The 19,241-nt window shown below is 40.2% G+C and overlaps 1 protein-coding gene across 6 annotated transcripts in view; it reads left to right on the forward strand.

The window, feature by feature from the left end:
* Positions 1-17,488, forward strand: part of LOC117412251 (fibroblast growth factor 13) — an 88,592-nt gene extending 71,104 nt beyond the window's left edge. For all 6 annotated transcript variants that reach the window (XM_058989418.1, XM_058989417.1, XM_058989422.1 and 3 more), the window contains 3 exons: positions 3,834-3,937; positions 14,925-15,123; positions 16,398-17,488. In XM_058989418.1, the coding sequence (XP_058845401.1) occupies positions 3,834-3,937; positions 14,925-15,123; positions 16,398-16,534 (440 nt within the window). In that variant the 3' untranslated portion in view covers positions 16,535-17,488. The remainder of the gene's footprint in view (positions 1-3,833; positions 3,938-14,924; positions 15,124-16,397) is intronic.
* The last annotated feature ends 1,753 nt before the right edge of the window (positions 17,489-19,241 follow it).

Below are 19,241 nucleotides of genomic sequence, written 5' to 3' on the forward strand. Positions count from 1 at the left end.
TTAACCCATTTAATCATGGTCGTAATCTGTAGTAACCCATGGGTAGAGGTTTAATGAAGGTGTGGACATTTTACTTTGCAAAACAGCATTTGGTTTATTTATTTATTTTAAAAATAAATGACTTTAAGAGTTTCAAAGCTGTGAAGCATTATAAAAATAGTGTGGAGTCCGTACTGCATCTCCATGGTGACAAGCAGGCAGGCAGGAAGGAAGGCGTGCAGGCAGCGCGTTCATCTCAGTGAGAGAGAGTCAGAGGGTCCACACCCACACAGTGCTGTGCCTCAAGAAAAACTGCAGCTTTCCACTCAGCCAGAGATACTAGAAGAGCCTGGGGCTGAGCCAACTCTGAGACAGGAGCAACTCTGAGGCAGACAGCTTTCCCTCTACACCATATACACTGCAATCATTACCAAATGTGATACTGTATGCATGAACTGGAGCGATTGTTTTCTGCTGAATCGATATGAATATGAATTCTTAATTTGATGACCCCAAAAAGTGTAAAAAACACAGAGAGAAATAATTGCTTATACATCAGATACAGTATTTATAGACATGTCAATGTATTTTCAGGTGTATCCTGTGAATGGGATGTTTAGTTTTACAAAGGTTATCCTAGTACAGCATAATATAGAAATATCAACATCAAGACTCTTACAGTTAGTTTTTTATTTAAGCAGGTTAGGGAATGATTGAAGGAATCACCATTGCTCTCGTTAGCAAAGCTGTGATTAAATATTCAAGCTCCATAAATATTTGCATTCAATAACAGCCCCAACTGGGAAGGCACTGCTAAAAAAATCGAAACTACTTGCTTTGTAGCCACTTCAGTGTTTAAGTTCGGTTTCAAGTCACTTCCACAAAGATATATATATATATATATGCATATAAAATCATTTTTTTAGAATTGTAATTAAGAAAGTTAAAGTGCAGTAAGTCGTCCAAACAACAGTAGGCTTGAGTCAGACTGCAGCTTAGCTACCAGATCTTCTCCTCTCTGTTAGGCTCTGCTGTTCATCTGTCTGGGTTTCTGACTACATGCATCGCCCAGCCCTCCCGCTGAACTAGATCCACTTGCTCACGTAAAGCTCTATTGTTGCTGGAGTGAGCTGATCATGTGACAGCCCTGATTTCTGCACAGTAATCCTCCGGGGAGCAATCTCGACAGCGTGTGTTTAAGCCCAGCGGGGCTAGATAAGGAGCAAAGTTAATTTCCTACTTTGTGGATACAGAGAGGGCCGTCCTTCATGCTCGGAAACTCTTCAATCTCAACTGTGTGGCCAGATCCGTTTGATGTAGGTGTTTGGATAATATGAGATGAGGGACTCGTTATACGTTATAAATATGAATCATGGTATTATAGATCTGGCATTGGCACTATGCATGTGGTATAATAGCATTGCAGGTTATCAGTTGCACTTAGTTGATACTCTTCATTTCAGGTTTTATTTTACGGGAGGGGATTGAACTAGAACTAGGATATCTAGTTTACACAACATCTAGTACAGTTGCCATATTACTAAGATATGGTAAAACAAAAACATTTTTCAAATAAAACAGTGCAAATTTACCCAAGCCAGATTTCTTGAAATGTATTCAAAATCAGCCAAGCTGTTGAACACCCAGTCATCATGGGAGTAGTAAAAGCAAGCCACACGATAAGAACTTTAATGATGTCCGCAAAGAAGACTTCAATTTAAAAAACAGCAGTGTGCCAATGAGCTGCTGCTGCTGCTGCTGCTGACCCAAGTACAACAGCTGGTGTTCCTCCAAGTACGAGCCAGGCCAACTCCTCTTAGCTTTGCCATGAACTGACAAATAACAGCAGCACATTTACCAGCCAGCTTTTTGAAACAGCAAACAGCCCTTATTGCTAATGATGGAGACATGATTCAGTAACTGCAGTTCTGCGTGGTTAATCTTACAGTGCCTCGGTCATATGGACCCGTTTGGAAATGTATGAAGCGTGATCTGAAGATAAGAGTAGCGTTCTACACAACACCATCTGGCAACGACCCAGACAAGCTGCTTCTCTCGCTCTCTCTAGTGGAGCCCCCGGCCCCACTGCTGGAGTGTGTGTCTGCGTCGCAGTAAGTGTGCCTCCACAGGGGCACAGGTGTGCATGGTAATGGAGAGGAGCAGGCAGTGCAATGCAGTGACAGTTCGTGGAGGCGGGAGGGTGGGCGGCGATGAAAGGGTTGAAAGAGGCAGCTTGAAACAGACAAGATGGTGTGATGTCTTAGCACCGCGCTGCCTTTGTCAAGCCAAACCTTTATTTATCCAGATGAGTCAAGTGAGAACAAATTCTCATTTCCAGTGATGACCTGGCAAGAAGCTCACACAACCACAGCAAACAACACAAAACACAATAACTAAGGAGTAAAAAAACCATATAATCAATCATAAAACTCAACAGCAACTTAGCAGGCACAGATATCAGTCAACAATGGCTAAAGGCAACCTCAGATATGAATGGTTCTGATTTTAACTTGTGTTTGAAACTCATTCCAGTCATTGGCTGCTGCAAACTGAAACTATTGACGACCAAAAGCTATTGATACCCTTCATAGGAACAAGCCATTTCATAAAACGAATGGATCTTAAGTTGTATGATGAAGAAGAGTGCTCCAGTAAACTACGCAATTAAGCAGGCGTTTTCCTAAATTAAGGTTCGGTAGATTAACATATACCAGTGTTTCAGTTATATGTGTCACAGTGTAGGTTCAGGTGATTCTCACTGGCCCTCTCATTACCCCACGAAAAGGCAATGGCTATAAAGTGTGAGCTGCTTCGCACTTAGTAGGTAATTGTAATTGTGTGCCTTGCATATGAAAACCCAGAGAAACACAGAAGTGAAAATGTACAGGTCAAATCTTTTTTAATTACTAACATATCCAAGAAACCAAAACTGCACTCAAATAATAATGCTGATTTTTATTGATTTTCGCATGGCTTTGAAAAGGGAATGCAGGTCAAATGCTGGAGTTGATTGGTTCCCGCATGCGGACCGTTTATAAGCAGCACTAAGGACACGCGTACAACTGTAATGCTTTTAATTTAGATTTTTAAAATGGACATTAATTACATTTCTTTTGCTATATAATGTTACATTTAATTACAGATGCTGTTTAAGTTGAAGGCTCAAGTACGCTGTGATCTGTAAAGCACAGAATGTTATCAATTCAGAGCAGGCCTCTGCTGAGCGGCAGCCTCTCTGGAGCTCCCCTGAACAAGAGGTCTGAACTGCGTGTGTGGAGATGAAACATCCTGTCACAGCTTGACGCAGTAGCATGACAAAAAATAATTCATGTAAAACAGAAGCACAGTGCTGCAGAATTATAAAGAGGGACGCACATTCAGAGAATCTTTTATAAGGGTAGATTGCTCTGAATTAGAAATCACTTAAAGGCGTGGATGCAGCGGCAGGTATTTTTAAAGGGCTTGTAACAGATGGACTATTTTTGGTCTCAACTATTCTCTTGTTCTACAGAGAAATAAAGACAACCAGTATTACCCGTTATGCCTGTGATGCCTGACATATGGACACCCTGTATATAGAAGTCAGTTACCATTGGTTTATACCAGTTGGCATATCAAAGAAGACCAATCAGATTGCAGCTCTGTCTAACAGCACAGCTTGCAGTTAAGAGCTGTGCATCAGTGTGTTTGACTTTGCAGAAAACTCCAAACTTGGCTTTAGATTCTGCGGCTGGTCACGTCAGTAGAACTTTGAACTTGTAGTCCAGCAGACCCTGGTTCAAAAGCAGGCCTGCAGACTAGTGAAGTAACTCATCAATCTGTACTGACCAGTGTCATTTCATTTGCCTCCCCAGCCTTGTTTAACCTCATCCCCGTGGGTCTACGAGTGGTGGCAATCCAGGGCGTGCAGACAAAGCTCTACCTGGCCATGAACAGTGAAGGCTACCTGTACACATCGGTAAGTGAAGCTGCTGCCCAGGGGTCGGGGTCACTGTTACATTGCTTTAGTAGCCAAAGCCTTTTGATGACGGTAGAGGAGCAGGGATCTGGAATGCATGCCAAGTCCCTGCAACAGCAGTGTATGATTTACTGTAAAACAACGAAATGCCATAGGGTTGGCTTTTTGACGTTCTTCCTATTAGATTGGAATCGTTTTTTTTCTCCTGTATCTTCTTGTTTTTTCTGCTCTCTGGAAGTGGATCGGGGGGCATTGTTAGGGTGCAGAAGCATCTGAGTAGGAGATGGAGAGAGAGGGTGAAAGTGTATTTCCAACAGACTGAAGATGGATGTTTCCATAGAGATAGGAGCAGTGGTGGATAAACGTATTCATCACTGCAGTGCTGCGAAACACAAACTGATTAATGAAATGATGGCCCCCGCTGATCTGCTTAACAGCAGTCTATTTATTTAATTATTTATTATTCATTAAAAGAAAAAAACTAAAATCTTTAGAGATGAAAACATCAATCACACTTCTATTTAAGGATACAGTTACAGAGCACCTAGAAATCAAACAACCATTTGAAACAATGTATAATAAATACAAGTGTATTCAATGACACAATACTGGTGTAATTGTCATGTTATACAGATGTTATGAACGTTTTGTATAACTGTATTTGTTACATGTTATAACACTTAATAATAATAATAATAATAATAATAATAATAATAATAATAATAATAATAATAATAATAATAATAATAATAATAAACAGTCTAATAGAGTTTACATATCCTTTATAAAACATTTATAGATGAATTATGGAGTAGTGTTTGCAGCAAACATTACGTAATAGAAGAACAACAGTTGGACACAGTGACACAAATGTATTTCTGTGTATCTCAAGCAAGGCTTTGTAATATGTGTAAATACTGGAGTATGGGTAGAAACCACACCATTGTCATGCAGACAGTCTAAGGATTAAATCCACAGGCTGCTTTTAGTTACCATACCTTTGCAGGTGCCCTGCTTTTCAGTCCTATTGACAAATGTCAGTCCCAGAGACCTAGGGCTATTGGACAGCACTCATTATTTTCAGATTGCATGCTCAAGACTGTATCTAACTGCAAGCAGAATACACTGCAGATTAAAATGAAGACCCCCATTGCGTAGCATTTCAAGCCTCAGAACTCTATCATGAGCTTAATTAGACACACCTGTGCGTGGTACTGAGACAGAAAGCAGGGCTAATGAGGCTTGAAGTACAATCTAGTGCTGGTCTAAAGTAGCAGTTCTGTAACTGAGAGAAACTGTCGCTACACGTGAGGAGCTGGTTTTGCAGAAGGGTGCTCATCGTCCTGAGAACGAGTGAGAGGACCAGCCCACGCTGGTGAGTTTCAATGCTGTAACTAATTTAGTATTATGCTAGTAAGTGTAGTGGCTGCCTGTCCACCCACTGTATACACAGTTTACCATGCATTTAAAAGATGAAATAACTGTGGCACGGATTCAAACGCACCCCAGTTCATTTCCGAGACTTTCATCTGATTTTAGACGGAACAAAAAATGCGTCTGTGAACGTGATGCCTTGCAATACTGCAGTACTGAAAGGAAACTTGCCAGCAGTTAGACAAATTCGTTTCTGTGAGAAGTCTTTGTCAATGTCTTTTTATGTTAGAATGAAAGACTTTTCAATTACCAAGTAACAAAACAAACAGCAACTGTGATAACTGAAGGCTTATAGAGTTGATGCAGTGTTGGCATTATAGAATTGCAAATAATATATTTTTTTTATCGTTCTGTTTTAAGGATAGCGGCGGCATATTCAGATTGCAAAAGGGGGCATATCTTTCTAAGCATATGTTACGATTGAAAGTTGTAGTTACCGTTTGCTGTGAATGTATTTATTCACACACAGGTTAAATAAATATTTCAGAATCGTAAGGCATCAGCATTGTAAATAATGTATATCATACTGAATATAGTGGGTTTCATTGGGTTTCTATTCTGCTGACATATAGAACATGCTGTCCTAGTTCCAGGATGCGTAACTGGCAGGTTTCACTGAAAATATGGATCTATAAGTGTATCCAGTGCAGCTTGAGATCAGTGCAAGCTGTTTTCTGTGCGTTTCTCTCCTCTCAGACACAGTCCTGGGGGAGTAACGCACAGCCCTTGAATATGTATTAGTTTTACATACCAGCTCCGCCACATAAACACCTTGCTTTCTGAGAGAATAATGTTTATTTATGGAGACAAAAAAAAGCAAATTTCCCACCCGCTGTGGTATTGCTTCTGAGCTCTCTTGTTTTTCCAAGAAGATGTAGGAAACGTGTGCAACTGAAGTAATAAAAGAGCTGTTTTTTTTTAGCTGTGTTTATTTAGCTGAAATATAAATACCAGAGTTAATAAACAACAGTGCGTGCCTGACTCTAAATGTTTAGTGTCTTAATATTCTTTATATGTTCCAGAATGTTAGCTGTTTGTTTTAGGCATGTATAATTTGTTTGTTTTTCGGGCGTATACTTTGCCCTTTATGATGTTAAATGAAGTCTTTATTTTCCCCGTTGCACCCATAATATTGTTGTTCAAGGTTAATAGTTTTTAGTAGCATGTTTCACAAAGCAATAAAGCAAGGGGGTTGAGCACTTATCTTGTTTTTGAGAGGTGAAAGACTTACTCCCATTCCACAACGGGTTTAAAAAATTATAATCATCATAAAAAGTGATTTAATAAAAAAAGAAAATAGTCGCTTGTGTTGTTGTTGTTATTTTTTATTGTAATTTTATTTTTGAGCTACTTTAAAAAATATGTCTTGCATGAAAGGGTTAAAATTATTATTATTATTATTATTATTATTATTATTATTATTATTATTATTATTATTATTATTATTATTATTGCATTGAACTTCTTGTCTGCTAGTCTAACTGAGGTCCTCACTCATTTTGATAGGAAACTATAAACTGTTTTAAGATGTCATTTTGCTTCTGTATAGGTGTGAATTGAGAATCACACATTTTCATAAGTGTTGTGTATGTGTGTATGTATTGTGTTGTGTGTGCTTGTCTGCCTCTCGCACTGTCTCGGGATCTCACTTGATTGTAAAAATATAAAAACACCTTCAAAGCAAGAACCTTTTTCCAGTTTCAGGAAAACTGAACAGACCTGAATGATATGAAATCTCAGCACACAGACCTGAATGATATGAAATCTCAACACACAGACCTGAATGATATGAAATCTCAGCACACAGACCTGAATGATATGAAATCTCAGCACACAGTCCTGAATGATATGAAATCTCAGCACACAGACCTGAATGATATGAAATCTCAGCACACAGACCTGAATGATATGAAATCTCAGCACACAGACCTGAATGATATGAAATCTCAGCACACAGACCTGAATGATATGAAATCTCAACACACAGACCTGAATGATATGAAATCTCAACACACAGACCTGAATGATATGAAATCTCAGCACACAGACCTGAATGATATGAAATCTCAACACACAGACCTGAATGATATGAAATCTCAACACACAGACCTGAATGATATGAAATCTCAGCACACAGACCTGAATGATATGAAATCTCAACACACAGACCTGAATGATATGAAATCTCAGCACACAGACCTGAATGATATGAAATCTCAGCACACAGACCTGAATGATATGAAATCTCAGCACACAGACCTGAATGATATGAAATCTCAGCACACAGACCTGAATGATATGAAATCTCAGCACACAGACCTGAATGATATGAAATCTCAGCACACAGACCTGAATGATATGAAATCTCAGCACACAGACCTGAATGATATGAAATCTCAGCACACATATTGTTGCTCAATCTACTGGTTAGCTTTTGTTTGTTTGTTGAATCCTTCACAGTGATTATTAATGATAAAAGTGATGCATTGTGTGTTAGGTTCTGACTTCGATAGCGTGGTAACAGGGCTGGGTGGGTGTGTTATCAGTGAGTGTGTTTCATTCAGATCCTGTGTTGAAAGCAGAGGCAGTGAAGCGTGACTCTCATTCACTGCCTTCCTCTCCAAACTGCACATCAGCCTCGGGATCTTTCTTTATAAGCACAGTTGCTTAAAGTTACATTATACATGTTTGTCACTTTTTTAAATACCTATTGTAATTAAAATATTTGAGCAAATGAGAAATCAACTCTGGGACTAAATTGCATAATAATATTTCCAGTTTAATTGACCCTTTTGTACATGGCGACCTCATATGGGACGGATGATAAAAAAATAAAATAAAAAAAAAACCTCTTCTAGTCTTTATATGGGGACACCTGGAAGATGCAAAGAAAAAAAATGGAAAAAACCTTTTCAATGAAAAATATATTTATTATGTGTCCAAAACTACTTTTTTCAGCTATTTTAAAAAACATTTCATGCATGAAAGAGTGACAATTATTGTTAGTAGAAGTGTTTTATTATTATTATTATTATTATTATTATTATTATTATTATTATTATTAATAATAATAATAATAATAATAATAATAATAATAATAATAATAATAATAATACTACTACTACTACTACTACTACTACTACTAATAATAATAATAATAATAATAATAATAATAATAATAATAATAATAATAATAACAGCAGCAGCTGACAGCAGGTTTTGGTAAAGTGTTGCTTAGCTCTGTCTCAGATCTCATTAAAAGCTGAACGATTCACTGTGTGACCTTTTCTGGCAGAACCCCAGGCTAAGCAGTGACAGTACTAAAAGATAATAAAGAGAAACCCCCCAGTGGCCGACCACTGTATGAAATTTATTGAGCTGAATAAACTGGGGTTTTGTCAAATACAGCAGCTAGTCTGTTCCACTTTAGGGCTGGATTGTGAGACGTGTTTCCTGATTGTTAAAATGTGCTGCGGTGTCAGTTCACTGACTAGCCGTGCTCAGGATTTCCCTGCAAGCGTCCTGTTTTTCAGGCCCTGTATTATAATGGAGCAGGGCTGCCTCTGCTCTCTCTGAAGCAGGGTCCGCGTATCATTATTGCCTTGTTTCTCTTTCTGAGAGGCTGCTGTAGAAACGCTGACAATCATCCTATCATGGGGAAACCGCCAAAATACTGCGGTAAACTTGTAGAAGGGCATTGCTGTAATACAAGTGTCTTGGTTAAGATCCTTGTGCAGTGGGATGTTCAGGAATGTGAATCCAGCAGCGAGACTCAGAGGATCCCAATGCAGAGACAGGGTGAGGGATGCCTGAGCCTGCAGGGGTATTCCACTCCATGTTGCTGCTTTACAATGTATTGTACCAGTTGTGAAGCACTTTATGCTATTTTCCAAGTCATTAACCAGCCAGTTCCCCCCCGCTGGTTCTGTGCAGGCAGATGCATGTTAAACAGCATGAAAATGTGTAGTTTTTAAAGATATTTTAATTCCGATGTCCTCAGCATGCTGTTGTTTAGGACGTGGGTCAGCGTCTCCCTGTGACTGCATTGCAGCTCAGCCCAGTCCTGATTTTACCGGGAGTCGTTGCGTGTTTTTCAGCATTCCTAAAATGGACACTTTGACCCATTGCTGCATTCTAGAAATCCCCTGACGTTTAGTTCTAGTCTCCCATGTTCTGGATACGAGGGAACACATTTCTTGCTTCTGTGTGAAATCTCTAGCCATAGTCGAGAAGCCAGTGAAATTGGTTGTTCTGAACTGTCTCATGTATCCTTGTTGATAGCATGCAGAAAGGCTAAAGGAAACATTTTGCCTAGAAGTCTTTCTCAGTGAGTATTTTTACACCGATAGCCGGTTCAGGCTCACCAAGCAGATACAAAGCAGCACCCTAGTTGTTCCTTTTTTTCAATTTCGTACAATAGCAGAAAGCCTTGAGGCTGGGTGTTATTGTTTGTCTTAATATAGAGAGACAGCGTGCAAGTGTGAGAGAGAGGGAGAGGATGTGAGCAGCAGTAAGAGTCAGAGTGCAGCAGAGACAGATCCGAGCTCATTTGTAATCCAAGGCAGTGAGTGACAGCAGTGCAGGTTAAGTCTCCTCCTGATCTGAGTAAAGCTAGCTGGTGCCTCTCCTCTGGGGTGTGGGGGCAGCCTCTCTTCCCCCCCCCCCCCCCCCCCTCGCTCCGGAGCCAAGGTGTGAGGCTCTTGTGACGAATCTGGAGAAACAGGAGCCCTCGAAGGAGCTTGTTGATGGAGTGCGCTGTCACGGTGAATCTCAGCAAGCTACCTCCACGCACACCCAGAACACACAGCGTGGCTTGAAGGCATGTTAGCTCTCCAGAAATAACAATGAGGAAACTGGGAGCTTTGTGCAGCTCAAGTCAGAGATGAATAACCAGGTTACTGTATTAAACCTGGAGAAAGACAGCAGGGGAGCCGAAGCCCTTGGAGAAACGAATGAGCAGAAAAATACCAAGCAAGTGAGTTTGAGTCAAGATTAGTCACACAGGTGCCTGAAGAGGAGCCAGTGCTGCTGAGCTGGTCTCAGTCTTCATCGTCTGTATTTGAGCTATGAACCCTGAATATAACCAGGCCATCTGAAATATTATGACTACTTAACACCAGCTATAAAGTACAGTCCACTCCATCTCTGTTACCAGCTTGATGTTAAGACCAGCTCACTAAGTGAAGATGCCACTCTCATTGAAACCAGCCTGCTAATTACACCGTTCTATTCAGTCCTTTTTGTGGGGCTAGCAGTGACTGCAGTGCAGTAAATTATAATGCAGTTATTTTAAATACAGCGCGCCCTATAATTCCAGCATCAGAGGCCAGATCATATCTTATGCAGATTTAGGTTGTCTCTGTTCAATGGGACGGCCACAGCTTGTTGACTATCTGCACCACACATCGAAATGATCTGGATTTGTTCCTCTTTGTGACATTTCACACAATAAAATAGAGGCAAGCAATATTAACAATTATTCCAGTGATGTCTGACTTTTGTTCCACCCTGTAATAAAATGATATGCTTCACATGCAACTCGATTGAGAGCAGGGCGATGTTACTTACTCCAAAGTATGAAAAAACCTAAATTAAGATAATGTTGCTTTAGCCAGAGATATGAAGTAATGCATCTACAGTATACAGCTGAGCTCAATGCCTTACATGGCAGCTGATGAGGCCGGAAGCCAAAACACTGCAGCCAATATATATCTTGAATAAACTCTTAACATGCATCTAGATGCTGGACTGTAGCTTTCCCAAGGACACCCATTAAAACTGTGCAGGTCCAGGGCCGCCTCAGGGGCCGCCTCAGGGCCACCGCATATGTAGGCCTGGAACCCAGTAACTACAGTAATCCTTGATTTGTATCAGATCTTATTAATATATATTTTTTTCAAAGCAGATCAGTAGCAATTGTATTTGCCAATGCAAATTACAAAGGCTACTCACCTGTCATCTTCCAGATAGTGAACATTAAAAAATGTAGTTTTAATTGACGTTTTTGGTGTGTAACAGGGGAATTGGTAGGTAAAACTACATTTTTTAATGTTCACTATCTGGAAGATGACAGGTGAGTAGCCTTTGTAATTTGCATTGGCAGTGTGCAGTATGTATAAAATGTAATGAAAACATAGCAAAGAAACTAGCATTACTGGCTTATGAAGACTTAACTGCAATCTTTCTTGTGTTTAATTGTACCCTGTAGTGCTTTTAATAATATTGTTGATGGCCGTCTCTTTAGCTGTTTGCTGTGCTGTCTTTATTGCAATCTGCTGCTCTGCTCTGAGAAAAACTCATTTAAAGTTCTCCCTTGGTTTTCGACCTCTGCAAGGAAATTGGTCTCACTGAAAAAGTTGCTGGATTTTAAAGACCTGTCATCAAGCCAATTAAGTATTTCAATATTTAGTAGCAATACTGCAATTACCCATCATGCAACTGCAAGAATCCTTACTTTGTGCATAAATGGCCATTTGTTTTATTATATATTTATACTTTATTATAAAAGTACGCCTGTGTGCTGTAAGCCCATGCTAGAGTTTAATGTGTGCTTTCAATTGATCGTTCCTTTAGTTTAGAGCCTTAATACAGCTTTTTCATTACAAACAGACAAGAGGGCTTCATACTCAAGGCATCGTGCGAGTGTGCATGCGTGCGAAGTTTCTTTCCTGGAGTTCTCCAGTAAAACTAAACTGCCACATTGTTTTAAACCTCTGATTACATCAATAAAAGAGGTGATAGAGTTTGAGGTGTGCAACTGCATTCTATGATTCTATGGTTCTGTGATTCATAATTGGCTAGAAAAATAATAGTAAAATTTCGCGGCCACATTTTTTGTAAGCTGCAGTGACAGTTTCATTTTTTGCTTACTCGTTTTCTTAATGTTTGCACACCATGATTGAGTGTTACAGGTGATCTGTATAGCAGGCAGGTCTTCAGTTGAGTTGCCCCTCTTAGTCTGTCTCTTCCAGGTCAACAGCAGCTTTAGAGAAGAGCTATCGGCTAAAAGCAGTCTTGATCAGCATACTTTTATTTTTCCCCTGACTTGCTCCTGATCTGAAGTTGTCAGTAAAATAAAAACAGAACCATGTTTTCCCTGCTCTCCTCACTTGTACATTTATTGACAGTTTGGTTTAAGGATTTCTGGTGCAGCTGGAGGGTGTTTATGTAATCTCGGAGAAATTCCATTCAGAATTTCGGACTCAGATGCCGTACAGTATATCGCTCTCATCCTGACAGTGTTTAAGACAATTCCTTGCGCTCCCTGGTCCTCAATTGGTTCTTAAGTATTGCAGTATTTATGAGTCAGCTATACTTTATATCCTTTTCCTTTTTTCATTATAATGTACATGTGTAGACTGGTCCCCTATGCCATTAAACAATGATCCCATTAATAGGGATAGACTTATAAATACTGCCCAAACCCCCCCCCCCCCCACCCCCCCCCACCCCCCCCCGCCCGATTTAACCCTTTATCTTTTTATCTTGGTGATATTGAATCAGTTAGAAGTTTAAAATGAAGTCCTGCTATAGCTGGAAGTTTGATTGAGCAGCACTGCAGACCAAAGGCAATGCACACAAAGCCGCGCTGCACTTCTAGAGTGAATCCTTCACCCTGAGGGACAGAACTGACAGTGCTGAAGGTCATGTAATAAATAATCTGAGCATTTCAAATGAATGTTATCAGTGATGATGAGAGGAATACTAGAAAAGTTATTGGAACCTGGGAATAGCAGGTTTAAAGCTGCTGGTATCGTCACGTCCATACCCTCGCCGGTCCCTTGAGGCAAAGTCTGTCTGCTTTCAAAGAGATTCATAGGAGCTGATGATTCACTCAGGGAAGCTCATTTACTGTGTCCAGATACAATGAGATAGTGGAAATAGCAGTAGTGTAAAGTCATTTTTCTTTCTCTTGCTTTTTTTTGGTTTGTTGGATTTTGACATTTTAATTGGTGTCTCACAGAAAATGGTGTGTTGTTAGTGGCAAGGGGGGATTTCTCTTCGATTTGGTCTCATATTTTGCTTCAGAAAGCACTGCCCTGCCTAATCCTCTTTCTTTGTGAAAGCATGCTTGGATTTGTAAGAAATAGATGTCCAGCTTCACAGTTAAACCAATTATAAAAACAGAATAATGAAGAAGTGTCTGACTGCGGCTGGGGCCAGTATCTAAGAGCATCAATCCAATGTATGACTGTATTGATCTTTCCCATGCAGACAGATGTGGTTAAAAGGCTATTGAGCTGTTTCAGATGCATTGGTGCTCGAGACAATGGAGGGAGCGTATAGCTGCTCGTATTATTTCCCAAGATTACCCCACAAGCACGCTGTTAGTCTTTTTAATAAATCAGTATCTGCATCATGGACCCGTGGAGCTAATTGAAGGAGAAAAACAGACTTAGCAAAGGAAAAGTAAGTGCCCAGATGAAGTCCTATAATGAAACCGAGTGCCACAATGAATCACTGAGCGGCTGTCTTGCATTGCCTGAGGAATCGCTGGTTCAGTACAAAGACAGATTTAATCAACGCTCATTAGATAAATATACGTTTCCCAAGTAAAGGAAAAGTCAAAGAAAAGGAAGATTATGTTAATGTGCAGGGCATTGAAGCATTTCTTTAAAAAGACAACAAGAACATCAGTGGGTGTTGCATCAGTGCAGAATCGTATTGTTAAGGAGAAAGCAGGAGGAGGTCTTGTCAGAATGTGAACCAGACAGCACTGGAATCCATGTGTTTCACTCATTTAGTGGCTTCATCAGATCCCAGCTGTCAGCTCAGAGCTCGCACTGTTGTCTCCAGGGACATCTCGCTAGAGTGGAGAGAGCTTTCAGCCCGCGCCTCGCAAAAGTGCTGCGGAAGATTGTGCTTGTTTCTTCATAACAATGCAAGACAGCACTGATGTAGTATTTTAATAGGGCTGTGCTAAGAAAGCATTAGACCCACAAGAGACAACCTTTATCAAAATCGGTCCTTTTGTGTTAAGAAAATCAGAATATTTAACAGCACAAGTGACATTCTTTGGTGTATTTTTACATTTAAGTATCTAAAATAGCAGTGGAGCTCACTTTTAATATTTAAATGGTGTTCAGATTCCTCACCATTGAGATCAGTTGAATAGAGTCCTATGTGAGGTGACACTTTGAACTTGCTAAATAAAAATAAAAATGTAAAAGGGGAAGGGGTTTCTCTGATTCCTGTGGTGTACCACGATACATGCATAGCTAGGCGTAGCAAAGCATAGAGAAAGCATGTTATATTTCAGGCAGGCAGCCTCCGCCCTGTCACCGTGTGAAATCACAAGCATGGTTGTGGAATAAATTGCTAGTTTAAAAATGCATTCACTGCATACATATGCCTTTGATAAGCTTTTCAGCCGTGATATTTTGATGTTTTCAGACACCCCTACAAACACAAAACGCTCCTCAGTCTTCACGCTTGCTGTGTCGCTGCTGTGAGGTGCCAAGCTGTGACAGACACGTCTCCGCGTGAGCTCCGAGGAGGAGCAGCGAATCTGCCTCTCCGTGTCTCTCAGTGTCTGTCTCTCTGTCTCTTTCAGGAACACTTCACACCGGAATGCAAGTTTAAGGAGTCTGTGTTTGAGAACTACTACGTGACATATTCCTCGATGATATACAGGCAGCAGCAGTCGGGCAGGGGCTGGTACCTGGGTCTTAACAAGGAGGGCGAGATCATGAAGGGGAATCACGTGAAGAAAAACAAGCCAGCCGCCCACTTCCTTCCCAAACCATTGAAAGGTATGCCTGCGTGTCTCTCCCACTCGAACTGAGATTCTCATTGCGACAGGAAAGCATGAAGACCGGGTTCAGGATATTGCTGTTCAGATACCATGAAGACGTGTTGCAGAGTCATGCATCTCATTGATGCGCTCGTTCCTGGGAGAGGTCCATTTTGCTTTGGTTCGGCTGTTAATCTTTTGCACTTGTCATTGTTACTGAAATGCTGGCACAAGCCAATCCATTAAAAAATGTACGGCTGCCAAGCAAGATTGTGAGATTTCTGTGGCTGGTACACTTCGGATCGTTACAATGTGTGCCCCCGTCAGCCTTTTTATTCTCACAGTAAACCAGCTGCACTGTAGCAGCAGAGCCTGCTGTGGTACATGCGGGCGATTGCTTTCTGTTTGTGAATTAACAATGCCAGGCTTAGTGCTACGGTTCTGTAGGAGATACTTGTTTCAGTCAAGCAGTTGAAAGTGCACTTCACTGAAAGTGAAAAGGAGAGTGATCCAGCCAGCCGAGCCCTATAAGCACTGTTCGTGGGCCGCTTGGGCGAGAGAATTACCTGCAACTCTCCCATCCAAGCATTCAGAGAGCCAGGGGGGTGGCGAGGCAGGCAGAGGAAACTGCAGCATGTGAAATAAGCAAAGGATTTCAAGCAGACTATTTTGCTTTGGTAACTAAAAAGCATTGGCCTGGAGCAAATAAAATGTTCTTGCTGATATGGAGTAATTAGAGTAATTACATTAAGTGTCTCTAATTACTGTGTTTTTACATAGTGGTTACTTAGTAAATACATATGCATGTACACATAATTACAATGTTATTATACAAGTACACAATTGTATTAGAAAAGGGTTAAGGTTAGGATCAGCTTTATATCATGCAAACAAATGACACATTAAGTACATTGTAACTGCACAATAATATTGTAATTGTGTAAGTACACACGTATTTACTAAGTAATTACACAGTAATTACACAGTAATTGGAGATGGTTCATGTAAAGTGCTTTTTAAATGATCTTGGATTATTGGGCCCTATTTTCCTCTGCGCTGTAATGGCTTTCAATGCATTTAGTCAGGTCAAAAACATACATTATATTGTAGTTAAACCTCTTTCCAGTTTTGTTTTCCAGATATTTAACTCAACTGAAGGTCCGTTTGAAGGCATGATCCGCTTGGTTTCAATATGATCCGCTTGGTTTCAATATGATCCGCTTGGTTTCAGTGTCTCCGCTGGTTTATTCCTGTGTTGGCTGACGGCCTCTTTGTTTCTCTTCTGTTTTGCAGTCGCCATGTACAGAGAGCCTTCGCTCCACGATCTCACAGAGTTCTCTCGCTCGGGCAGCGGCACCCCCACCAAGAGCAGAAGCGCGTCGGCAGTGTTGAACGGGGGCAAAGCGGTGAGCCAGAATGAGTCGACGTAGCCAGGACCCCCCAGGGGCAGAGCCTTGCGTGTCTGGTAATCTTACCTCTGGATGCTGTTGACTTCAAGTAGACTTCTCTCTATCTCTCTCTCTCTCTCCTAATCATCTGCGGTTCAGGACAAAATACTAATCAAAAGAAAATTAAACAAAAACAAAACCAGAAACTGAACTTGCATAAGTCACACTCTCGTTACCAACCATTTAGCTGTTCTGGGATTTCATTTCCCTTGGACTATTAGGTCCCGATGTATCTAGAATCTACATCTCTCTCAAGACGTCTAGGCAGCCAGAGAAAGCTTCTATGCACCATCCGGTTATAGAGGAGAAGCGCCCGGCTATAGTGTCTGTCATCTGTGCTTTTTTATGGGAGCCAAGTGAAACTAACCAGTGTTAAAGGTCCTGCTGGCAAGAGTTACTGTCCAGCCAAAAAGTAAAATAAGGGCATTGTCTCTTAAAATTGGGAAAAAAGGAAACATTCAGCTGATTTGAAAAGGGGGTCAAACATGTGGCTCTGCTTTGCTTGTTGATTTGTAGCTGAGAGGTTTGTTTTCTTTTCGTACCCCGCTGTTCTACTAACAGAATGGATTTCTGCACGGCTGTGGGTTGTGTGAATGGCGGGGCGCAGGTATTGAAGGTCTCTTACAATTAAATTCACATTTGGGGTGGGGAGGGGGGTCGGGTTAAACAAGTGTTTTTGTGTGTGATTTGAAGGAAAATAAAAAAGATCAAAACAAACCCGGTCTCAATTCTAATTATTCCCATCATGTTGTTTTACTGTGGTGGGCTAGTCTCTAGTCTGTAACTGATCCAGTGGTCGTCCACCCTGATCTGTAGTATTCTCACTGGCTGATCATTGGTCATCATTACTGTACGTATGGTGAGATCTCCTGTCCAGGTCACTGTCTTTTTTTGTGTAGAAATAATGAATCGTGGTGACTTAATTTTCTAATAAAATCATATCATTTGTAAAAGTGAACTAACACTTCTTCTACGTACATGCTACCTAATTTAGATTTTTTTTAGGTGAACATGTCTGTTGCATGGGAGAAAGCTGGAGCTAATGGAATAAAGTTGCATGATGTAGGATATGTGTATTAAAACCATGTTGGATCACCTATTCCAATCTGTTCAAGGATAAACCAGTATGTAAAAGCAGGCTTTCTGCCTGATACCATCCAGTTGTTTATTATTTGTTGTATACACAAAAAAAAATGCACTGAATAAAATATTTATATTAAGATATACTTTTAAAAAGTGTGTTGCTTCCTACATTCTTACGTGTCATCTTTTACTATGTCTGTGTTGGGTTTTTTTGTGGCATTACGATAATTACCAGCAGGGGTTAATTTGTGCCGGATCGCACCGGATCCCAAGATCCAGTACCTTTTTGTCTGACAGGCGAGAATTATGAAAATGTATTTAATATATATATATATATATATATATATATATATATATATATATATATATATATATATATATATATATTGTTGCAAAAAATAATTATATGTATATAGCGTGTACAATAAACTTTCCTGTCCCATTCATTGAATGACAAAAGTGTTCTGTCACGGTATATTTTAGGATGTGACATCTATGACTAAGAAAATGATTTTTTCACAACCCAAAAAAACTGTCACTCCTGTTCATCAGATTAGTCGGCCAGTCACCGGTATTGTTCAGACCTGAAGATTATATTAAAACACGGCTGGGCAAAGGCTGGCATGCACGACCAACACCAACAATAAGGCATGAAACCAACAAGCCCTTGAGAACTGGAAGCAAATATGGAAGCTACTGCAAATCAAGGGCAGTGCATTAAGTCTAGAAACAAAAATGCTGTCCCTCTCCCTTAATTATAAGGTACCATTTTGTTTACAAATTAACATCTGATTTTGGTAAGATATTAAACATTTTGTTGTATTAGCCTAGCTTACCACTCTGCATAGTTCCTGTTAATTATCACCTAGTTCATACAAAGCAAGATTTTTTGTTTTGTTCTGTGCATCTCAAAAGCTCCTCCCTGTCCTGATTTTTCAGTGCTGCTCATGTGTGGCTCCTCCAGTTCATTCCAAACCAGGACCTTCTTCCAACTCTTCATCAACCAGGTTCAATGAAACCATTTAAAGACGTGGCTGGGAGTAAGGCTCTGGATGGACATGGTTGGAACAAGATCCTGGACTGGAATGGATGGAAAGAGCCACAAGTGAGTACCACTGGTCTAAGTAATCAAATGACTGTATTTAGATTTACTGTGTTTATGTAAGCTAATACATAGAACTTAAATGTGTTGTATTTGAGGGGCATTTATTTAGTCACAACTAATGCATATGCTGTAGTCTGCAATTACCAAATCGTGAATATGCTCATACTAATATATTCTTTAAAAAAAAAACCTTCATGCAGGGTTTAAACTAGTTAGGGCATCTTGGTAGAACCGTTATACTGTAGCCTGACAGTCCTATTGCTAACATGATCAGGCTGGAACCCACTGCACATTATTCCCTCTTGAACTGAATGGTTATTTTATGAGATAGAAACAAGAGCTCTCCTATTGATTTTGTTTCCCTTCCTTCTGACCTGATTTTGCAGTAACAACAAAAGAGAGCTTCAATCAATGCTTTAGCGCAGGGCTGGACAGCAATGACATCTTGAATTATTGACGAGCGTCTCAAAATGGTCACGATAATCCCAATTATCTTAAATA

The sequence above is a fragment of the Acipenser ruthenus genome, chromosome 16, assembly GCF_902713425.1.
Source record: "Acipenser ruthenus chromosome 16, fAciRut3.2 maternal haplotype, whole genome shotgun sequence".
In the NCBI taxonomy this organism is placed as follows: domain Eukaryota; kingdom Metazoa; phylum Chordata; class Actinopteri; order Acipenseriformes; family Acipenseridae; genus Acipenser; species Acipenser ruthenus.